The 24,445-nt window shown below is 46.5% G+C and overlaps 1 protein-coding gene across 6 annotated transcripts in view; it reads right to left on the bottom strand.

The window, feature by feature from the left end:
* SLC11A2 (solute carrier family 11 member 2) overlaps positions 1-24,445 on the bottom strand; it is a 74,116-nt gene that overhangs the window by 6,707 nt on the left and 42,964 nt on the right. For 3 of the 6 annotated variants that reach the window (XM_058673898.1, XM_058673899.1, XM_058673900.1), the window contains exons 2-16: positions 18,546-18,617; positions 16,828-16,976; positions 14,826-14,951; positions 13,597-13,716; positions 10,836-10,942; positions 8,884-8,954; positions 8,724-8,791; positions 7,332-7,487; positions 5,857-6,015; positions 5,025-5,111; positions 4,214-4,333; positions 3,623-3,772; positions 2,737-2,810; positions 1,967-2,120; positions 143-196 (exon numbers count right to left, since the gene is read on the bottom strand). In XM_058673898.1, coding sequence (XP_058529881.1) covers positions 143-196; positions 1,967-2,120; positions 2,737-2,810; positions 3,623-3,772; positions 4,214-4,333; positions 5,025-5,111; positions 5,857-6,015; positions 7,332-7,487; positions 8,724-8,791; positions 8,884-8,954; positions 10,836-10,942; positions 13,597-13,716; positions 14,826-14,951; positions 16,828-16,976; positions 18,546-18,617 — 1,667 coding nt within the window. Of the gene's footprint in view, positions 1-142; positions 197-883; positions 990-1,966; positions 2,121-2,736; positions 2,811-3,622; positions 3,773-4,213; positions 4,334-5,024; positions 5,112-5,856; positions 6,016-7,331; positions 7,488-8,723; positions 8,792-8,883; positions 8,955-10,835; positions 10,943-13,596; positions 13,717-14,825; positions 14,952-16,827; positions 16,977-18,545; positions 18,618-24,445 lie in introns of those variants that run through there. The other 3 variants (XR_009246778.1, XM_058673901.1, XM_058673902.1) reach the window with 3 other exon arrangements.

Below are 24,445 nucleotides of genomic sequence, written 5' to 3'. Positions count from 1 at the left end.
ACATACTTTTAGCTATGTTCACACAGTAAACCATAGAAACACACTGGCTCTGATGGCTACCTTCAGAAGACATACTCTCCAGTGTTTACTTAGTGTAGCCACTGGTGGCCTCTTCAGTCAGCAAGGTTTTAGAGATGCTTACCGTGTGCCCACAGTCCAGGAAGGACATGCCCAGTGCAACCAAACACTGCCAACCCTGAAAGACAAACAGGGTCATCACTCACCCAGCTCTGCCCAGAGCTGTCCCTGCTGTGAACGCTCACACACACACACTCCACTACAGCACCAGCTTCAACTCTCTCACACAAACCTGGTGTTGTAGAAATCATTCTCCCCACACCACTCCCCTGGCAAAACATTCTGGAATCTATCTTCCTTGACTAAGTTTCTCCATACCACTTTCAACACTAAATTCTCTCTCTCTTCCTCGGCCTCTCCTCTGGCTTTTTGGTCTGTTTATTTACCCAACTGGGAGCTCCCTGTTGTCCATTTCTCATTGGCCCTTCTGATGCTGTACTATCAGCAAGTGGAGAATGAATGATAGACTAATACGACTGGCACAGCCTGCTCAGCCACCCTGTCAGCAGTCACCCACTCCACAATCAGCCCTCCCCAGTATCAAGCTGACTGAAGACAGGTTGGCATCTTCACTACCAACTTGTATAAGGAAGGATTCCTCCTAGCTTATCCAGTCAATTTTCAGAACAATTTTTGTCAAAGACATCCAGTTATGGGGGTACAACCTTTGTATACCCTAGGTTTACTGGAAGGAGAAGAAAAAGGAAATAGAGTTTAGAATATAGCTTTCCAGTATCCACTCAACGGACTTTTGTCCATCAAGCCCCTAACCTGTGGTGGGCACTGGCATGGGGACTATAGTTACCTAGCAGGTTCCCAGACTCTATCTTTGGCCATTCTCTGCAGTGCAGATGCTATAACTTCTGCCGTTTTCTTTATTCCCAGACCTTGTGGCTTTTAGGTAAACATGTCTAGAACAGGGAGGTGTATTTATTGGTATTGTTCTATACCTGTTTCTCATTGATGTAAGCACCCTTAGAGGTATGGAAAACAGAAGACACCAGCTTCTATTACCATTTCTACATAACTTATTCTAGGTTTAAAAAAAATTAAGTATTATTTTTATTAGAGAGGAAGAGTGTCAGGCAAAAAAAAAAAAAGAAAAAAAAAAGCTGAAGTTGAGTCACTCCTCAAAGGGCAGTAGCAGCCAAGGCTGGGCCAAGGCCAAAGCCAAGGGCTAGAAACTCACTCAGGCCTCCCACTGCCATGGCAGCATCCAACCACTCAAGCCATCACTGTTGCCTCCCAGAATGTGCAATTATCAGGAAGCCAGAGTCAGGGTCAGAGCAGGGACAGAAACTCATACTCAACTCTGGTGAGCAGCAAGTGCGTGTTCACTGTTAGGTCAAACACCACCTCTGAAAAAACACATGGTCTGAGTGTAAAGAATTTGGCATCATCATTTTAAAACCATGGCTTTTGAAACGACTCTCAAAAAGCCAAAGAGATTACCATCATTTACTCACTCAGCTCGTAAGTAGCAGAGCTGAGCGGGGCTGCGGACCAATACTGGTTGGTCCCCCTCTAAAGCTCTAAACCACATTACTCAGTTCCCTTCTCCAGGCTGATTGTATACTACCATCCACTGGAAACGTATACGCTCCCCTTCCTTCAAGTCCTCAAACGTATCATACTCTTTGTCAATTATTAAGAACGGAAACCACACAGAAGAGACAGATTTAGCAAAGTACTGATTAAACAAACAAAAGGAAGTGTTATGATTATTAATATAAACAGCTGATCTGTCAACTCTGGACAAAGCAGCTCAGTAACCAGGAGATACTGTTCTCTGCTCCTACAGACTTACTCACTCATTGCTCAATGCCAACCAGCCCCACCTCTACCACCTCAGCTCACTGCATCTCTGCCCACTCCACAAACAACTTACCAAGTAGAACACAAAGCTCAGATAGGCCACACTGACCACAGCAGCCACCACATACAAAGCCACATGCCCTAGTTCCTGGACATACACCACCACAAAGTACATGTTGATGGAACAAACGATCAGGACCAAGATTCCTCCTGCAATCCGCCAGCCTCTGAAAAAGAACCAACACAGTCACTGCTAGGACAGCCTGACCTCTCAAACACGGACAGCACACAGCGTCATCTTGGGAGGTGGCACAGACTTCACAGGAAGTTCACAGTGCAGTGTAAAATGGCCCTAACTTTGTTCAGCACTATATTCAACAAGTCAAATCTAGGCAATCGTGAGCAGTGCAAGTAACACCATCAGATCTTCCCTAATATTGAAGTCCCCGAAATGCAATAAGCCATATAAGTGAAATAACTATTTCATTCAGGAACCTAAAAATAGTCATTTCAAATACTGTATCCTTGAAAGGATACACATACAAAGTTACTAGCTTATACATTTAATTAAGACCATTTAACACAGAATTTCAAGTGTTTCAAGCATCTACGGCAGAGGCTGAAGCTTGATCTACAATCTCAGTGTCTTCCCCAAACAACCAACGTGCTTTGTCTTCCTCTGCCTCGGTGGGCCTCCAACATGTAGACCAAAGAGGAAGCAGCTTGCAACTCCCTCCCACAGCACACAGTTCCCCAATATGACTCATTTCGACTATTCTCTGGGATGAAAATACCCTTCCCGCATGTGACACCCTTTTGGGGAAGTAAGAAAAGTGCACTCACATTCCATTGGCAAAGTCATTCATGACAGGCCGCAAGCTCGTGAATGTTAGGATGGGTATGAGAGCAAAAGGAAGCTGGAAAAGAAAGAATGAAATCCAATGGGGCTTCTAGGGGACCTTGTATCAACCCGAGAGGACAGCACAGTTAACAGAACGGACACATGAACCTGGCTTGTCTACCGCATGAGAAGTAACCACTCCCCTCATCTCCACATGTTCACGGATCAGGCTGAAATATGCGGAGCTGCCATGAGCTCTACATTCATGGTCGACAAACATTTACAGCTCACTTGTCTTATCTACCTTCACAGGACCCAGGACAGGGTCTTCCATCTTCAAATCATGTTTGCCAGGTGAATAGACTACAAGTCTGTTCCATATGCAAGTATAGCTCACTATTTCCACACAAGAAGCTTAAAACACACAAAAAAAAGTATTTCTAGGGCCCGGCGGCGTGGCCTAGCGGCTAAAGTCCTCACGTTGAACACCCCGGGATCCCGTATGGGCGCCGGTTCTAATCCCGGCAGCTCCACTTCCCATCCAGCTCCCTGCTTGTGGCCTGGGAAAGCAGTCGAGGACGGCCCAATGCATTGGGACCCTGCACCCGCGTGGGAGACCCGGAAGAGATTCCTGGTTCCCAGCTTCGGATCGGCGCACACCGGCCCGTTGCGGCTCACTTGGGGAGTGAATCCACGGATGGAAGATCTTCCTCTCTGTCTCTCCTCCTCTCTGTATATCTGACTTTGTAATAAGAATAAATCTTCAAAAAAAAAAAAAAAAAAAAGTATTTCTAAAAGATCTTTGGATCTTGTGGAATCCAAGATTTTTAACGTCTGCTAATTTCTCCCTAGCACCCGCACCACGTCCGGCTCCAGCTCCCTTGTTACCTGCAGGCTCTGCAGAACATTCAGGAAGTCATTCATCCCTGTTAAATGTTCTACATCTTGGAAGACAGCAACAAGCAGAGTCGGGATGATAGCAATGGAGCGTGTCAGAATCACTCGGGCAAAACGTGACCATTTGAGATTCAGAAATCCCTGCAAGAAAGCACAGGAGCAGGGTGAAGATCAGGGGACGCTCCACACAGATTCTCTGCAGCAGGTACAAGGTACGAGGTCTCCTCCAGGACAGAGATGGAACACATCAGGAAGACACGGCTGGGAATACTTGTGTCTCCAGTCAGAGCATCTGGGTTCACGGCTCTACTCCAGATTCCAGTATTCCGCAGAGAACCCTCGGAGGGAAGTGATGGCACAGGGGGTTGGGTCCCTGCCACTCAGGTGAAACACCTGCATTAAGTGCCTCATTGTGGCTTTAGCCTGGCCAGCCATACCTGTTACTGGCATCGGGGTGAGTGAACCAACAGGTGAGAAAGCTAACAGTCTCTCTTTCCCATTCTACTTGTTCAATACATTAAGTAACAATTTCAAAAACAGCAGCAGCAGCAGCAGCATCTTCTATTCTAACCCAGCACCTACCTCCATGACAAACTGACCAGAATAAGTTCCAGTCATGGTGGAGCTCTGTCCGGCAGCCAGGATCCCCACAGCCCAGATGTACAGAGTAGCAGGCCCAAAGTAGCAGCCCAGCACAACACCCTGCGAGGCAAGGGAGAAAGGTACTGTCCGCACTGATGATCAGCTCACACAACACCGCCCCTCCCACTCCTCCACTAAGCACCACTCTAGTCGGTTCTTTGCTGGACATAAGCCCAGACGCCAGAGCTGACTTCATTCTGGAGGCTCACGATCTAACTACTTTGGCTGCCCCCTTATTCCTCAGCCTTACCCTTTTTCTTTTCCAACCTACAAATGTCTCCACCTTCAACTTGGAACTGAAATTTTTTAAAATGAGAGTCTGATACTATTTCTATGAAATTATGCGCTTTAACAATCTCTTCTAGAAAATGGTGTATAAGTACAGGGAAAGGTCAGATAAGCTGTGGAAATATAGGCTATAATGTTTTACTGTTCTAGGGATACAGTGAAACCAGCATAAAGGCACTGACATATTCCAGTGAATGTGAAGGAGACTTTACTGAGAATACAGTTTACGCAGCTCAGTTAACAACTTGCAGAGTTCGGGCTGTCGGGTGTACAAACCACCTTCCCAAATGAGCCTCTACCCCTTCCCCTCAAATTACGAGATGCTTGACTGGCATCAGGCCTTGGGAAATGAAGGCCGCTCCGAGGAGACATGCTCCTACCAAAGTGAACTCACTGTACAGAGCAAACAGCACACTAAGGACAGCGATTCAGGAGGAAACACCATACACGTCAACACGCTTACCCCTTTGTAGATGTCCACGGCCAGTGTCGAGTTATCTTCAGGGAAGAGGCCAGAGTAGGGACTGCTGCTATTTCTACACACATCAACCTAAAACCCAAAGCAGTTTAGGAGAACTTTGCCTGAGGCAAGATCCCCCAAACTAGAGCCCTCCTACAGAGCATGTGCAGTCCTCAACGGGAGGATGGCTGCAGGGAGTGTTGATGAAGACTGTGCCGTGGCTGAGAGTGAAAGGAACCTAACTGCCATCTGCCTCCAGAAGCTTTTCCCAGTTAGAATACATACACAGTGGAGAACCTGGAAAGGTAACAGGAACAGAGGCCCTTGACAAGTTCTCCAATATGAGACAATAACTCAAATACGGAAACCTTGTCAAAGCAGGGTCAGACGGCAAAGGTTTTTGAGCAAGACAACACATGGTGATCAAACCTATCTAGGCGACCTGCAACAAGAGCTTGCAGGATTCAAAATCTGTTCATGTTTTCTGTTTGCTGACTCCTCCCAACCTGCCACCATCCTCATGACGGGAGTGCCAAGCTGACAGGTAGAAGTTAACACAGAAGGAACAAAAAACAATGATAAATGTCAGATGTGTGGCCACCAACACCTTAGTATGTCAGAGCTGAGGCTGAGGCCAGCTCACTCATGAGCCAAAGCTGGAGAAGGCGGGTCCAGCTTGGTCAGACCCCAGGCCACCAAGACTGACTGCACAGTGACGGTGCAGCGAGCTACGGGTTCATGTCCCCTGGGTTTCTGTCCTCGTCACATTCTCCTTGCTCACCCACCTTCATCTGACCCTCACACACACCACCACCCGTGACCCGGCCTTACTTACCACTTGCTCGTTGGTTTTCTCAAAAAATGCTTCAGCGAAGACTGAGACGACAAAAACATTGATGATGAAGGAAACAAAGAGAGCAACGCAGGATTCAATGAAAAAGTACTTATCGGCCTCTCGAACTTCTTGCTTATTGGCCCGGTTCACCTGTCTAGACTAGAGAGGTAACAGCAGCAGTCATTTCTTGACCAGGTGGATTGTAACAAACTTTGCTGTAACAGCTCAGGAATTCCAAGTCAGCTGAAGTTCAGAGTGTAAATAACTGGCCAGATGAAAAGTGAGATATGCAGCACACCCACTTCAGCCAGCATGTGAGGACTCCATGTCCTCTGACAGCCCTGACATGCCCTAAACAGACAACAGTGCCACAACAAGATCTGACCTCTCAACCGTAATGGCTGCAGTGGTCTCACTGACCTGCATAAAAACCCTGACCTTAAGCACTGCATATCCCTACTCACAATGGAGGTCCCTGAAATCCTTAAGGAAATACTATGTAAGACTAACTGGGGGCCCAGCACTGTAGCCTAGGGACTGAAGTCCTTTTGCCTTGCACTTGCCAAGATCCCATATGGGCATCAGTTCATGTCCTGGCTGCTCCACTTCTGTTCCAGCTCCCTGCTTATGGCCTGGGAAAGCAGTCGAGGATGGCCCAAAGCCTTGGGACCTGCACTCATACAGGAGACCCGAAAAAAGCTCCTGGCTCCTGGCTTTGGATTGGCTCAGCTCTGGCTGTTGCAGCCACTTGGGGAGTAAACCAGCGGATGGAAGATCTTTTTCTCTGTTTCTCTTTCTCTCTGTAAATCTGACTTTCCAATAAAAATAAATAGGAAAAAAAAAAAAAGACTACCTGGAAGGGGCAAGTGTTTCGCACAGAAACCAAAATGCCACTTGGAACACACACATCTGATCCTGGAAGCCCTTGGTTCTAGCCTCAACTCCGCCTCTTAGGCAACTTCCTGCTACTATGTATTCTGGGAGATAGCACATACTCGAGTTCCTGCCCTCAAATAAGAGGGCTAGAGTAAGTGCTGGGCTCCCGGCACAGCCCGGCCCAGCCATAGCTACTGCGGGCATTTGGGGAGTGAGCCACCAGGTGGAAGATCCATGTCTCTTTGCCTTTCAATTAAATAAACAGTTTCAAATAAAGAAAACTAATGGGTAAAGAACTGGTCAACATCCTTCACTCTCACCATCCCCAAGGTTAATGGGTTTTTATATCGAAATATATGCGACTTGGTGCCTTTCAAGCTTTTATGAAGAACTTCAGTCCTGCCTCTGAGGGGTCACTAATCTCTCATCAATTTGGTCATTCAAAACAGAACCCAAGCGTGTAGAGTTTACAAGGGTCTAGCCTGGATACGGCTTGCTCCTTTGGGGCTCTAACGGTTCTACCCTAAGTCTGCAGCCTCTGTAAAGTGTCAGATCCCATGAATTCACCAGGAGGCCACTGAAGTACAGGCCTTGCTCACCTTCACTAAAGCAGAATGCAAGTACATGTTGTGTGGCATGATGACAGCTCCCACGATGCCCACAGCCTGCTCGATCTGTGGTGTGCGGCAGCCCGAACAGGACGGTATGAACATGCCCCTGAGCACCTGGCTCTGGTTGGGTCTCACTGTAATATACTACACAACGACAGAGCAACGATTAGTTTCTCCTGGCATGTGACCAACAGAGAAACACAGCACCAGGCAACATTCAACATCCTTTACTCCTTATCATTCCTTCCTCTGTAACACCTACAAAAACACCAACACCACGGTAATTTAAAACACAGAATCATCAATAAACCAAGCAACAATAATGGGCTGATTCCCAGGAATTAGGGTTGAGGACTAGAGTAGTCAAATATCTCATATCCTCTTACACATAACCAAAACAAGTCTGTTTTACTTAAAAAAGAAAAAAAAAAAACAAAACACAGGTTTTTCAAAAAGTCTGCAGAAAAAACATAATTAAAATATACATTGGGGGACCAGTGCCAAGGCACAGAGAATTCAACTGCAGTGCCAACATCCCATTTGGAGGCCAGTTACTCCACCTTTCATTTGCAAATTGCAAAACTTTTTTTCACCCCCAAAATTTTATTTTATTTTCCACGAACCTTTTGAATTCCCCTTGTAAAACAGCTGAGAGTTACAGTTACTAGCTTTACATTAATGGCCTGCAGGTAACCCTCAGGAAATGAAATCAAGCCTTCACTATCCACACTTAACATTCTCATGTTCACCTATCCTCACACAAAGACCACATACGCCTGTCACTGGGGGGTAGTGAGAGACTTTCCATAAACACTTCTCATACACACTCTTCCTTGCTCAGCATTTTATTTGGAAGCCTTGATGCAAGTCAAGGCACAAGGCTGTTGAACAGGAAAAAGTAACTAAACCCAGAAAGGTACTAATACTGACAATAATAGAATTGATTCCAAAGAGAGTGGGAGTTGGTGCAGAAAGCAGGAAATATCTGGTATATGCCTCATATTTCAATTAGTTTAATACAAGGAAAATTCAAGCAACAAGTGACATAAACCAGAATGAGTAAAACCATTTTACATTAAGAGCCAAGAGTAACTCTGCAGCAACCTAATCCTCTCCAAGGTTATGCTGTTGTCAGGATGCTTAACAAGCTTAGGGGTCTCATTTGGAAAATCCTAGAAAGGGTAGGCCTATGTCACCTAGGCACTCCTAATCCAGACCACAGTTCAGATTTCTTCAGCACTGGCCCAGCACACAATGAGTTGTTGCTGATAACAACTGCTGATACGATTAAGCCGTCCTGTCCTTTATAATGAAAGGCTAAAACATTAACAAAAAGTACCCTAGGTTTATAAACTAATAAATATAGCCTATAACACTTGCCTCATATCCAAATGTGAGTGCCATAAGAGTGATAAGAAAGCCAAAAAATGCTTCTAGTTTCCGCAGGCCTGAAGGGAAAATGTGAGAGGAGAGTGAGCGGCTGCCCCTCAGCCCCAGGATGGACAGCAGCAGATGACCCCGCCAGCCCGATCTTGCTTACCGTATTTGTCCAGAAAGAGAAACACAAAGGTGTCTGCGATGGTAATGAGAACTCCACCCCACAGAGGAACCCTAGGTCAGAAATAAGAAGTGCAAATTAAAGGAAATGAAACATTAAAAACCAACTTCTTTCCCAAAGTTCACTGGACAAGGAACATTTGGAGAAGCTAGGACTTAGGGAAGGAGGGAATATGGCAGGAAGTCAGGACTTGGATGATTAAGCATCACAGCACCAACTGAATTACATTCATTCAGAATTTCCCATGCCCGGGCCCGGCAGTGTGGCCTAGCAGCTAAAGTCCTCACCTTGAACGCCCCGGGATCCCATATGGGCGCCAGTTCTAATCCCGGCAGCTCCACTTCCCATCCAGCTCCCTGCTTGTGGTCTGGGAAAGCAGTCGAGGACGGCCGAAGGCTTTGGGACCCTGCATGCGCTTGGGAGACCTGGAAGAAGTTCCTGGTTCCCGGCTTCGGATTGGCACAGTAGCAGCCGTTGCGGCTCACTTGGGGAGTGAATCCACGGATGGAAGATCTTCCCCCTCTGTCTCTCCTCCTCTATGTATATCTGACTTTGTAATAAAAAATAAATAAGTCTTTAAACAAAAAAAAAAAAAAAGAATTTCCCATGTCCAACTTTTAGGATACAAAGCTGAGGCCCAGTGTGATGGTTCAATTGGCTAATCCTCCCCTTGCAAGTACCAGGATCCCATTTGAGCACTGGTTTGTGTCCTGGCTGCTCCACTTCCCATCCCACTCCCTGCTTATGGCCTAGGAATGTAGTGGAGAATGGCCCAAAGTCTTGGGACCCTGCAGCCGTATGAGAGACCCAGAAGCTCCTGGATTCAGATTGGCTCAGCTCCTGTCACTGCAAACATTTAGGGAATAAACCAGCAGATGGAAGATCCGTCCGTGAACCTGCCGTTGCAACAAAAATAAATAGATCTTCGAAAAAAAATGGTACAAGGCCCGGTGGCGTGGCCTAGCAGCTAAAGTCCGCACCTTGGACACACCAGGATCTCATATGGGTGCTGGTTCTAATCCCGGTAGCTCCACTTCCCATTCAGCTCCCTGCTTGTGGCCTGGGAAAGCAGTAAAGGATTGCCCAAGCCCTTGGGACTCTGCACCCATGTGGGAGACCTGGAAGAATTTCCTAGCTCCTGGCTTCGAATCGGCATATCATCGGCCCTTGCGGTCACTTGGGGAGTGAATCATTGGACGGAAGATCTTTCTCACTGTCTCTCCTCCTCTCTGTATATCTGACTTTCCAATAAATATAAATAAATCTTTTTTAAAAAAAATGGTATGGGCCTGGCGGCGTAGCCTAGCAGCTAAAGTCCTCGCCTTGAATGCCCTGGGATCCCATTTGGATGCCGGTTCTAATCCTGGCAGCTCCACTTCCCATCCAGCTCCCTGCCTGTGGCCTAGGAAAGCAGTTGAGGACGGCCCAATGCTTTGGGACACTGCACCCGCGTGGGAGACCTGGAAGAGGCTCCTGGTTCCCAGCTTTGGATTGGCGCAGCACCGGCCCGTTGCGGCTCACTTGGGGAGTGAATCATTGGACGGAAGATCTTCCTCTCTGTCTCTCCTCCTCTCTGTATATCTGACTTTGTAATAAAATAAATAAATCTTAAAAAAAAAAATGGTACAAAGCCAAAAGATATGTATCTTACCTTCAAGCACTACATTGTGTAGTGGGATGAACTGTCATAGAAAAAGAATATAAATTGCCATAAACTCTACAATAGAGATATGTATAGCCCACATATGGGAACAAATGGAACAGGTATAGTCCATATCTGACCAGGGAAAGGTGGCTGCTTTCTGAAATGTTCCACAAAAAACCCAATACCTGAGTTAAATCTTGAGTAGAAAAAATGAGTTGGATTTTTATTTTCATGTTTGCCTTGAAATTCAGAAAAACACCGACTACTTCCGGAGCTGAGATCTCCTCACCTTCCTATAGACAGGAGATTGATGGCAATGGCTGAGCCAATGACTTCTTGCATGTCTGAGCCAATGATGGCCAACTCCACCATCAGCCACAGGATGATTCGTGGAACCTAAAACAAGTTTCAGATTAATAACCTCCAAGGACTTCCTGTGTAGTCTAGAATTCCTATCTTGTCACCAATTCATAAGCAGTCTTATACAAGCCTCAAGACTAGAAATGAAGCATGAGAACTCTGTCCCACCGTGGTCCAGCCCTGCTCTGGGGCCTCCAGATGGAAGAGTGTATCCACATGGCAGAGGCTACAAATCAAGGCCAGGACAACAACTAGCCTTACCTGTTGTTCCCTTTCCTTTCCACTTAAGAGAGAAATGGAATTTCCACTCACTAATTTTAACTTCACTCCCTGCCTAAAAGCAAGTTTAAAAATCTGAAGGTGGGCCCGGCACGGTGGCCTAGCGGCTAAAGTCCTGACCTTGAACACCCCGGGATCCCATATGGGCGCCGGTTCTAATCCCAGAAGCTCCACTTCCCATCCAGCTCCCTACTTGTGGCCTGGGAAAGCAGTCGAGGATGGGCCAGAGCTTTGGGACCCTGCACCCGTGTGGGAGACCCGGAAGAGCTTCCAGGTTCCCGGCTTCGGATCGGCACGGCCTGTTGCGGCTCACTTGGGGAGTGAATCATCAGATGGAAGATCTTCCTCTCTGTCTCTTGTCTCTGTATATCTGACTTTGTAATAAAAATAAATAAATCTTTAAAAAAAAATTAAAAAATAAAAGTTTGAAGGTAGAGATGGCTCAGCAGCTAAATCCTCGTCTTGCACACTATGGGCACCAGTTCATATGCTGGCTGCTTCACTTCCCATCCAGCTCCCTGTTTGTGGTCTGGGAATGCAGTCAAGGACGGCCCAAAGCCTTGGGACCCTGCTCCCACGTAGGAGGCCCAGAAGAGGCTCCTGGCTCCTGGCTTCAGATTGGCTCAGCTCTGGCCATTGTGGCAACTTGGGGAGTGAACCAGGGAATAGAAGAGCTTTCTGTCTCTCCTCTCAGTAAATCCACCTGTCCAATAAAAATAAATAAACGAAAAAAAAAAAAAGGTTTAAAGAGAGCATAAGCAAGCTGACAAGGCCAAAACAGGGTTCCAACAGAGAAAATGACAACAGAACAAAACATCTACCCTGAGCACGGCTGAAAAGGCAAGCAGACACGAATGCAGAGGCCAAGGCATCTGGACTGTAATAATACTACGCAAGCAAGTGAAAAAGGACAGATAAGCAAAAGGACTCAGGGCAAAGGAGCTAGACATATGCGCCACATAGTAAGAAACTATGCAGCTGGAAGCAATTTTAGATAATACTGGCTCACTAAAGCCAGAAACAAAACCTGCCCCTCTCTACCAATCACCAATCCCCAAATCCTTTCTTCAAACAAACAAAAAAAGCTGAAAACATTACATGAAGAAAGAGAAGTTAGAAGAAATTATGTATTACGAAGGGATTTAAAGAGTACATAAGGATACTTCCTGCTCACACCCAGGAGAGCAGATTCAAAAATTTTATGACAGGGTCCAGCATTATAGCACAGCAAGTAAAACTGACCCTTGCATTGCTGGCACCCCTGACGGGTGCTCCACTTCTAATCCAGCTCCCTGCTAACACACTTGGGAAAGCAGTAGGACTGCACCTAAGAGGAGACCCAGAGGAAGCAGCTCTTGGCTGCTGGCTTGGCCTGACACAGCCCTGGCTGTTGTAGCCTTCTGGGGGTGGGGGTCGGTCACTAGATGATGACTCATCTTTTAAATCTGTCATCCAAATAAGAAAACCAATAAATCTTTGGGGAAAAAATTAAGACAAACCAGAGATAAATCAATAGCTGGTTTAAAGATGAAGTCAAGTTCAAAATTCTGCCCGGGGCTGGTGTGGTGACACAGTACGGTAATCCTCTACCCTGTGGTGTTGGCATCCCATATGGGCACCAGCTTAGGTCCGGCCACTCTACCACCTACCCAGCTCCCTGCTTGTGGCCTGAGAAGACAGCAGAGCACATGGGACTGTGTACCCATGTGGAGATCCGGAGGAAGCTGCTGGCTCCCAGTTTCAGATCAGCTCAGCTCTGGCCATTGTGGCCGTTTGAGGAGTGAACCAGAAGAAGGAAGATCTCTCTCTCTCCTTTCTGTAAAATCTGCCTTTCAGATAAAGATAAATAAATCTTAACAAAAAGAACGACTTCCAGACAGAGTTTATGTCTGCTTCTAGTGGGAACAAAGACGTCCAGAAGAAAGCTACAGAGGACAGTGTAAATTGTTAAATTTCCAGAACCAGAGTAAAGGAAAAAATAATCATTAGCAAATCCAAACACCCTAGTACATACATAGTTTGTAGTCAAGGGAGAAAAATGTTCTTACAGTGACAGCAAATTTAAACAAGAAACGTTAAGTACAATACAAACTGACGAAGTAACACAGCAAGTATGAATGAAAAGGACTTGGAGACAGGATCACTTCCAACCCTGGGGCTGGGCACGGCTAGATGCCAGAAGGTAAAGCCAGTGATAAATATTTACTCAAACAGAAGAGAATCTTAGGTTAGATTTCAAGGGAGAGAAACATAGCTGGGCAGCAAGAGGGACTATAGAATTCTGCATTCGTCAGGACCCTTGACCCCCAGATCCTCCACCTGTCTCTGATGAGCAGACCTGGTATCACATAGTTTCACACCCACTGCTTCATCTGATGTGGGTGAGACAAACAGGACAGTCCACTGCTGACCTTGGGGTAGTGCCGGTGACACACTTCAGCAAGATGCAGTCCAGTCACCACGCCCAGTCTAGCTGCAAGGCGCTGGAGCAGGAGTCCCGCGATGGTAGCCAACAGAAGGACCCAGAGCAACTAGAACACAGAATCCCCACACAAAACTCATTAGATGTGGACCAGTCTGGTTGTGTCACTAAGTGAACAGGGACGCTGTATTGAGGAGAGATCCCAGTTCCTTTGAGTTCTGTATTAGGCTCTGCCTAGGACCTGCCAGGTACCTCCGATGCTCCTGAGCCCGCTCCTCCCATCTGCAGCTGCTGCACAGTCCAAGGACACTGTGTGCAGAAGACTTTCCACATAGCTGTCCCTGCCAATGAAGCTTCTGCATGCAGCCCCTGAACCTGCTATCTAAGAGGCAGAGCACATGGAAGGAGGCGAGAGTGCAGGCCGTGTGCCTGAAAGGGGAAACAGGGAGCCAGCACTGGTGCAGGAAGTTAAGCTTCCACTTGCAACGCAAGCATACCATGTCAAAAGGCAGTTCAAGCTCCGGCTCCTCAGCTTCCAGTCCCCGCTAATACGGACAGGAAAGCAGAGAATGGCCCACGTGCTTGAATTCCTGTCACCCATCTGGGAATCCCAGATGGAGCTCTAGATCATTCGGCCCACCCCCGCCACTGTGGTCACGCACCAGCCACCCCATCCCCGTCACTTTGTCTTTCAGGAGGCAGCAGATGATGGCCCAACACATGGGAAATTAGGATGGAGCTCCTGGCTCCTGGCTCCAACCTGGTCGACACAGGCTGCTGAGATCAGCAGATGGCAGATATCATACCCCGCCCATCCTGCTTTATCACTCTGCCTTTCAAATAAATACAAGAAACAAACATTAGAAACATTTTCTTCATTTAAAAAAAAATTATTTTTAAAGGAAAAGAGGACAGGCACTTTGGCCTGCGCGTCAGGACACTGGCTAAGATGCCACACTGCACATTGGATAGCCCAGGTCCAACTCTCAGCCCCTCTCAGCTCTGCATCCCTGCTGAGCACACGCCAGGAGCAGCAGGTGATGGCTCACACAGCCGTCTCTGCCACCGGCCTGACGCAGTCAGTCCCCAGCTTCTGCAGGCATTTGGTAGTGAAGCAGCAAATGGGAACTTTCTGTGTCTGTCTCTCTTTGCCTCTCAAACTCCTAGAAATCTTAAAAGGGGATGGGACAGGAAGCAAGGCCAAGACTAGACGCTCACCTTAAATCCAGCCACTGCTCCAGACTGCAAATCGGATTCAATGTTTCCTGGATCCAAGTAGGCAATGCTCATGAGGAATCCTGGTCCAGTGAAAGCCCAGAGTTTACGAAAGCTAAAACAAGAGGGCTGAAGAAAAGAGCAAAACGATGAGCAGCCTCCACGGGTGAGCCAACTCAGCTGTTACGGTACTACTGCACAGAGCAAAGTAAAAGCTTCACAAGAACTAAGGATTTAGGATATGATATTATGTACCTGAGAGTCTCTTAAAATTTATTCACTTTTTATCACGAAGTTGGCCACATCTCAGTACCTGCTCTACTGGCATCTCATTCTATAAACAGAGTAATAATAGGGGCTGGCACCATGGCACAGTAAGCTAATCCTCCACCTGTGGTACCTTCATCACACGTGGGCGCCAATTTGTGTCCCAGCAACTCTATTTCTGGCCCAGCTCCCTGCTTATGGCCTGGGAAAGCAACAGCAGATGGCCCAAGTGCTTGGGCCCCTGAACCCACATGGGAGACCCAGAAGAAGCTCTTGGCTCCTGGTTTCGGATTGGATCGACTAAGCACTGGCCACTGCAGCCATTTAGGGTGCTAACCAGCAGGTGGAAGAGCACTTTGTGAATGTCTCTCCTTTTTGTAACTCTGCCTTTCAAATAAAAATAAAAAACTACAGATTGTAAAATGAACAAACAAAATAAAACAGAGTAACAACTATTACCGGGGCAAATATTTGAGCCCATGTCGCATTTCGGAGCTGTGTCTGAGTATCAGCTCTGCTACTGCTCCCAGCTTCCTGCCGCTCAACAGGGAGAGCCAGTGGCGTGATGGCTCAAGCCGATGGGTTGCTCGTCTATGCTGGGAACACACACAGGGGCTCCAGGGCCCTGGTTTAGGCCTGGCCCAGACTTGGTTCTTGCAAGCACTTCTTTTCCTATGCCTTTTATTTATTTATGCTTTAAATAAGTTTTTATTTTGAATTTTGTATTATGTGGTACAATTTCATATAGGTTGGGATTCCTGCCACCCAAACTTCTTATGCCTTTTAAACAAATAAAAAGTTAAATTTTGAAGTTTCAACCTTATTGAATAAATAAAAAATGCCTGAGGGCCTAGCTAAATCCTAGTGGCTAAATCCTCGCCTTGCAAGCGCCAGTATCCCACACGGGCACTGGTTGGTATTCCGGTTGCTCCTCATCCAGCTCCCAACTTGTGGCCTGGGAAAGCAGTAGAGGATGGCCCAAAAGACTTGGGACCCTGCACCCACGTGGGGGACACAGAAGTTCCTGGCTCCTGGCTTCAGACTGCTTCCTCTCCGGCCACGGTGGTCACTTGGGGAGTGAACTAATGGACAGAAAATCTTTTTCTCTGTCCTTCCTTCTCTTTGTAGACCTGCCTTTCCAATAAAAACAAAAATAAACATAAAATCATTTTAAAAACTGCTTGAACTTCAAAAAAATATCAGTCACTCTGAACCCAAACAATACTAAAAATAGGGAAAAAGCAACTTTTAAAACAGGAAAAGGCTGAAGCAGGTCTTTGGCATACCTGTCTGTATCCTCTTATCATAAGAAACCTACCTCAGGCTCCTGATCACGCTTCTTGCTGCTTTAGACCCCAGAGGCGCCAGGGACAGCAGCTCCTGGGGCCCCTCCTCCCACAGGGACACTGGCTGCAGCTCCAGCCCTGAACCACACCCACCCATGGCGACACTCAGATGACAGCTCTTCTCTCTGGCCTATTCTGTCTCCCAAATAAATACAATTTATGAATATAAGAATAAATCATAGAAACATGAAATTCACACTTTTCGCATCAAAAAATGGTTCAATAGTGCCTCTGAGCAACTGTTTTGGTTTAAACTCTCTTTATTCTGATTATAAAATGCCCGTCTTCAAAGACGACCTGAAAAAATCAGACCTGCCCCTTCCGGCTGCAGCCCTCGCACCCCCAGGCTTTCCCCAGCCCGCGCTGTGCCGGTCTAGGGACCCCTCACCAACCTGCTCCTCAGGAATGGGGATCTTCTCATCAAAGTAGGTGCTGAAGGGCTCCCCCGCCTCTGCAGTGGACTGCGGGAGAGACGAGTGGCTATAGGCGGCATTGATGACACCAAGACTGGCAGAGTCCCCATGGTCTCCAGACGCATTATCTGAGTCACAAGTTTCAAAACCATCATTAAAAAGAATGATGCAACAACTCCTAATCCCAAACTTAAATATTCTTAACCTAACACACAAGAGATCAACCTGACGCTAGCTCAATTTACTTTTGGCATTTTTTTCTCTATGTTTTAAAAGAAATGTAATTCAACAGGAAATGTATTTAAACTAAAACACGAAACAACTTGCAGTGAACAGCCCCTCCTGCCCTCTCCCCTAGGCACTCAGCTCAGGATGCCCTTTAACTCTCATGCAACACTGCTCTTCCACTTCCACACCCCGACTTCTACTCGGTAGTTTTGACAATTATTTCATTCTCCTCTAAGAACACAGACAGACAGAGTATAAAAATATAACATTCCTGGGCCCAGCGTGCTAGCCTAGCGCCCCTGCATGTACTGGGATTCCATTTGGGTACCAGTTCATGTCCTGGCAGCCCCACTTCCCATCCTGCTCCCTGAATGTGGCCTGGGAAAGCAGTCAAGGATGGCCAAAAGCCTTGGGACCCCGAAACCACATGGAAAACCAGAAGAAGCTCCTGGCTGGCTCAGCTCAGGCCACTGCGGCCACTTAGGGAGAGAAACAGCGACAGAAGATCTTCCCCTCTGTCTCTCCTCATCTCTGTATATCTGCCATTCCAATAAAAATAAAATAAACATTCCCAAACAAGTCCCATTGGTCACTTAAAAACCTAATGTCTAAATGAAAAGAAATAGGTCAGTTTAGTGGAATGCTTTCCTCAGGATTTGGCAGAATATACTCAAAGAAAATTCATTAGACATTACATCCCTCATGTCTCTCAAAAAAATGTGGAGAGAGCAAAACCCTGCCCCAGTGCAAGCTATGAAGGGCTGCTGGCCAGGGCGGGGCAACACACCCTCGTGACACACGTCAGGGGACACTTCCCAGACTGCTCTGGACAGGACCCTGAAATGTGCATTCTACTGCAAAGGTCTTGGAGGAAGGGATTCATCTTGGAGAAACATACAAAGTCCAGCTCCCTACACTCACCAAATGGCTATCATGAGGGCTGTATTTGCAGCAAATCCTTACAAAGTCCAGTTCAGTTGGGGAGGTGGGGTGGGTCAGAACTCTTTAGAAAGCTGACTCAAGCACCCTAATGAAGTGGCTCTTGATTGACAGAGTTTATAAACAAGAAAAAAGTTCCAGAATGGAAGCTCACATTTAGGAAAGATTAGTCAAAGTACTCAGACAGTGGCAATAAGATACACAGAGTAACATATTCGCCCAGTGTGTTACTGCTCACAACATCCCTGAGCTGTAAGAGCAGCCCTGCCACCAAGGGTTCTTAGCACCTAGGAACCCTAGGAGCCTTCCTCACAACCATGGCTGCAATAAAACACGCTGTAGCTCATCCTGGCTGGACTCCCAACTAAGATAAGATAGGAGGAAGAGCTCTGTGCTCATGCACTCATTCTCAGGTGCTGACTTCTGAATGGCATTGTCAGAATAGACTAGAAGAAAAACACAGTCAGTTTCTGTTGCTCAAATTACGTTCCACATAAAAACCAAGCCAATAACACACAGTAGTAAGTTACCATCTGGCATGTTCTGTTCAGGACCCAGCACCATGGTAGGAACCTGAGTGTCCGAGTTCTTAGAATAGGATTCTGCAAAGTAGAAAAGAGAAAAAGAACAATGAGAAAGAACACACAAGTTCAAACAGAGCCAGCACACTGTTTCTTGGTATGACTGAATCCTCACAGTGTACAAAGGGTAATTCTTCTACTGGATTCGATAACCTTAAAAATAATCAGTTTTCAGGACACAACTAAATGATATTTACCAGAACCAGAAAATTGTTAATCACATTTTTGTTAGTAAGACTTCAAAACCACAGTGAAGAGACACTTCAGTGAAACAAGCAAATATTTTGTAAGACGCGCCCACAGAAGGCCAGCAAGATGGCGCTGCATGTTAATCACCTGCCTGTGGTAGCAAGATCCCACATGGGCTCTGGTCCCTGTCCCAGCTGCTCCACTTCCCATCCAGCTCCCTGCTTGTGGTCTGGGAAAGCAGCTGAAATAGTCCAAAGCCTTGGGACCCTGCATCTATGTGGGAGACCTGGAAGAGGCTCCAGGCTCCTAGTTTGGATTCGGCTCAGCTCTGGCCGTTGCAGTCACTTGGGGAATGAACCATCGGACGGAAGGTCTTCCTCTCTGTCTCTTCTCCTCTCTGTGTATCTGACTTTGCAATAGAAGTAAATAAATCTTTAAAAAACACACACACACACAAAGGGAGAGGGAGAAAGGGGAGCAAGGGAGAAAAATATTTTGTTGTTAGAATTATATCTATGTGGCCCGGTGGCGTGGCCTAGCGGCTAAAGTCCTCGTCTTGAACTCGCCGAGATCCCATATGGGTGCCAGTTCTAATCCCTGCTGCTCCACTTCCCATCCAGCTCCCTGCTTGCGGCCTGGGAAAGCAGTCGAGGATGGCCCAAAGCCTTGGGACCGTGCACCCACGTGGGAGACCTGGAAAAGGTTCCTGGTTCCCGGTTTCAGATCAGCACAGCACCGTTTGTTGCAGTCACTTGGGGAGTGAATCATCGGACGGAAGATCTTCCTCTCTGTCTCTCCTCTGCATATCTGACTTTGTAATAAAAATAAATAAATCTTTTAAAAGAAAAAAGCATATCTATGAACTATTCTGAACATGTTACACACAGACATTTATTTCTTACTTACTTATTTTTTTAAGCACAGATCAGATCTGACTAAGGTTCTTACCACAAAAGAGGAACTTGGCAACAGAAAAATCAGAATCATTCAGGAAGCCCATCAGTCATGGGCCAAACAACCCTTCCTGATACTTCAATCAATTCTGAGAAGAATAGAACACTGTCACCAGCACAATCCCTAGTAATCACCAAGGACTCACTGACTGCACTGGAGTGTCTCTGCAATCAGCTTGAACTATGTTTACGGCAGCACCGAAGGGCTGGTGTCGTGACACAGTGGGTAAAGCCACCACCTGCGACCCTGGCATCACACACGACATATGAGTGCTGGTCAGGGTGCCAGCTGTTCCACCTCCAATCCAGCTCTCTGCTGATGTGTCTAGGAAAACCACGGAGGACAGCCCAAGTGGTGAAGCCTCTGTACCCATGTGGAAGACCTGCAAAAAGTAACTGGCTGCTTGGGCAGGCCCAGCTCCGGTGCCTGTGGGTGAGCCAGCCATGAGGATCTCCGTCTCTCTCTGGCTCTGCCCGTTTCTCTCCCTACCTCCCTTTCTGCTCCTCTGCCTTGCCGCTGCCTTTTTTTTTTTTTTTTCCCCAATTCCAATTCAGTTTCATTAGCAGCCCTAGCACAATAGTTAGAAAGAGGGGTTGTCATCCATTTGACTTTTTTTTCTAAATAGGAATGTAGCTCTGCCTTTGAAATGCACACATCTTTCCCAACACCATGAGGCTCAGGGTAGGCCCTTGAGCCTCACTGTTAAGATGCTCCCGAGGGTTCCTGCCAATACAGACCGTGGGAGGCACTGATGATGGTGTTCTGTCACCCGTGGATGCCCGTGGACTGTATTGAGGACTTCAGCCTTGGCGCAGGGCAGTCCTGTGCTGCTGGCATGCAGGCTCAGAAGTTCGCTCTCCCAGCCCCTCCATCTCTCACTGTCTCTCAAGTACATATATGAAAACCCAAGGAAAGAAAACAAGAAGGCGGGCCCGGCGGTGTGGCCTAGTGGCTAACGTCCTCGCCTTGAACATTCTGGGATTTCATATGGGCGCCGGTTCTAATTCCGGCGGCTCCTCTTACCATCCAGCTCCCTGCTTGTCGCCTGGGAAAGCAGTCAAGGATGGCCCAAAGCCTTGGGACCCTGCACTCGGGTGGGAGACCCGGAAGAGGTTTCTGGCTCTCGACTTCAGATTGGCGCAGCACCAGCCATTGAGGTCACTTGGGGAGTGAATCATCGGGCGGAAAATCTTCCTCTCTCTCCTCCTCCTCTCTGTATATCTGACTTTGTAATAAAAATAAATAAATCTTTTATAAAAAGAAAGAAAACAAGAAGGCAAGAGGTAACCTATTTCATTTGTTATTAAAATAAATTAAACATTAATAAATTTTATGTAATTATTAGTGGCATTCTAAGTGATCGTTCACATACCAAATACACACAAGCTCAAATGATTTGGCCTTCTCTCAAATCTCAAAAAATATTATTCCATAACAGAAAACGGATTCTAGAGTCCAACTTTCTCATCAAACTAATCGATCTACATACTATGAACCCCCCTGCTAGCACTGTCTATGCAAAAAAGGCAGACCAGGGAATAGAGCCAGTTATGCTTGGTGTGCTGGACACCACTGACCCCATGGAGACTTACAACGTGTGTGCAGTCAGCCAGTGTTCCCAGTTCAACCCTCTAGGGCTGCATCACCAAGTCATTTTGATCATTTCTTCACATTAAGGCAAAAATTCAGAGACTGAATCCAACTCCTCCTTTCCTTCACACTGACTGTGCAGGCACTGGGGGAGTAAACCAGCGACCACAAAACCTGTTTCTCTGCCTTCTACCATGTACACATTGTCTTCTAGAGCTAAGGATCATATGAGTTCACTTAACTTCCAAACACGACTTGAGGGCTATTCAGTTCACTTTGATAAAGCTGCAGTGGATAATCAAGAGATCTGCAGCCGTCTAGCTGGCAGGCATGTACAGCTGTAAGCCTAACTGACAACTACTTCTTCTGAGTCTCCAGTCACACTCCAGATTCATGATTCAGAAGCACCTGGACTCAAAGCATTAGAAGCATTTCTGGGGCCCGGCATGGCAGCCTGGTGGCTAAAGTCCGTGCTTTGCATGCGCCAGTACCCCACATGGGTGCAGGTTTGTGTCCCAGCAGCCTAGATTCCCTGCTTGCGGTCTGGGAAAACAGGAGGATCGCCCAAAGCCTGGGGACCCTGCACCCACGGGGAAACCTGGGGGAAGCTCCTGGCAACATCACCCATGTCAAGTGCCGGGTCCACTCCTGGCTGCTCTGACCCAGCTCCCACTAATGCACTGAAAAGCAGCAGCCGATGGCCCAGCAACTTGTGTCCTACCATCCGTGTCGTGTCGGAATTCTCCAAACAGCTCCAGGTTCCTGGCCTTGATGTGACGATTTGGGCCGCAGCTCTCCCTCCTCCCCCCACCTTCTGTAACTCTGACTTTAAAATAAATCAATCTTTGGGGGTGAGGGGTAAGAACTCTACGAAAAATGTGGAGGATGCCCAAATCTCTTTTAACAACTGGTTCCCAGAAAATTTGAAACACATACAGGCGTAGGTGTTTGCTCAGATGCCTGTATCCCATACAATCGCCTCATCTGAGTCCTGACTTGGCCTCCAGTTCCACATACCCTAGGAGACATCAGATGATGGTTCATGCAAGTCTTCTGGGTCCTGTCACCTACCTGGGAAATCCAGATTGAGTTCTTAAGTTCCTGGCTTGGGCCTGCTCAAGCCTCAGCTATCATGGGTTCTGGGGATTAAGTGAACCAGCAAATGGAAGATCCCTACCTCTGTGCCTTTCAAATCAAATGAAGATCATTCAACACATGTACAACTTAAATACTTTTGTCTATGGCTAAAAACAGTTTGCATGTGAAACAACCGTTTCCTTATAAAATTCCCCATAGAGGGCCTGGCGGCGTGGCCTAGCGGCTAAAGTCCTCGCCTTGAACATGCCAGGATCCCATATGGGCGCCGGTTTTAATCCCAGCAGCTCCACTTCCCATCCAGCTACCTGCTTGTGGCCTGGGAAAGCAGCTGAGGACAGCCCAATGCTTTGGGATCCTGCACCCGCGTGGGAGACCTGGAGGAGGTTCCTGGCTCCGGATCGGCTCAGCACCAGCTGTTGTGCTCACCTGGGGAGTGAATCATCAGATGGAAGATCTTCCTCTCTACCTCTCCTCCTCTCTGTATATCTGACTTTGTAATAAAAATAAATAAATCTTAAAAAAAAATAACTACAAGGTTTAGAGAAGACTGATTTTGAACACAATTTTCAAATTCTTCCACTATTGTTCCCCTACTTTCTCTCTCTCAATAGGCCAAAACAAAACAAAACAAAAAACACAACAAAAAATCTTTACAGTAGTAACTTAAAAAAAAAAAAGTGATTGAAAAAATATAAGTAAATATATTTGAAGCTTAAAGCTCTAGATTCTCAGTCATTGCTTAGTGCCGGACATGCTGGTGACAACGCAGAAACTTCCAGATCACGGCTTTAAACATGCAGCTTAGGGCCCGGCGCGATAGCATAGTGATTAAAGTTCTCGCCTTGCACGTGCCGGGATCCCATATGCGCACTGGTTCTAATCCCGGTGGACCTGCTTCCTATCCAGTTCCCTGCTTGTGGCCTGGGAAAGCAGTTGAGGATGGCACAAGGCCTTGGGACCCTGTACCCACATGGGAGACCTGGAAAAGCTCCTGGCTCCGGATTGGCTCAGCTCCAGCCATTGTGGCCACTTGAGGAGTGAACCATCGGACGGAAGATCTTCCTCTCTGTCTCTCCTCTCTGTGTATCTGTTTTTCCAATAAAAACAAATAAATAAACATAAAGCTTGAAGATTTATGAGAAAATAACACAGAATCTTTTAAAATACATACCACCAGGTCTTTTTAAATGTATCCCTTCTCAAAAAGATATACTTTAAGGCAAGAGTACTTGACATTCCTCCTGAGTTAGTCCCATTCATGCAACCTCTATGCTGTACAAGACGCTTTCAGTGAAGGCAGGCCCTGCCCAGGGATACCAGAGAAAACAGAAGTCTCTCAATAGTCAAGTGGCTTAAACAGATCAATGTTTCCCGATCCTCTACATTCTATTCGGAAAAATTGTCACTTTTTTAAAAAATAGGACAGTGCTATTTCCTCTATTTTTCCATTCTAGGTGAGTAAGTATCATTTCTTGAGTCTTTCCACCAAAAATAACCTATCCAGTGCAGAAAACCATTTAAGTCAAAATAATAAAGTATTAGTGAATATAAAAAAATAAAATAAGTAACCTATCCATAATTAGTTCCAAACTTCATCTACTCCAGTAGGGGGTAAAGAGAAAACAGCAGCATAAAAAGTTAAGTGATTTTTCCAAGTTAAGGATTTTTCAGTTATCCTGAAATTATCTTTTAAGGATAAGTTTATTCTATTTTTCTTTATTATGCTGAATTTTGTTATAAAAAATGAAAAGATGAAAAAGATGAAGACTGACTGCTTCGATGACAAAAGAAACTAAGTGAGAACTTCCTCTAATGTGACTTTAAGAAAAAGGCCTCAAAGACAGCTCTCTCCACCTGGGTGGGTAATATTAAAGTCTGTCTCTTGGCACGCTTCATAAAAACACTTAAAATGAACTGGCCTCTCCTCAGGCCCATCACAATGGCCAGACACACAGCTCAACCTTTGTTCAATTAACTTTGTGTAACAAAATCATCATCAAAAGAGAACCACAATTCCA

The sequence above is a fragment of the Ochotona princeps genome, chromosome 15 (genome assembly GCF_030435755.1).
Source record: "Ochotona princeps isolate mOchPri1 chromosome 15, mOchPri1.hap1, whole genome shotgun sequence".
NCBI classification, from domain to species: Eukaryota; Metazoa; Chordata; class Mammalia; order Lagomorpha; family Ochotonidae; genus Ochotona; species Ochotona princeps.
Note: the sequence above shows the minus strand (reverse complement) of the source record. Positions and strands in the feature narration are given on the sequence as shown.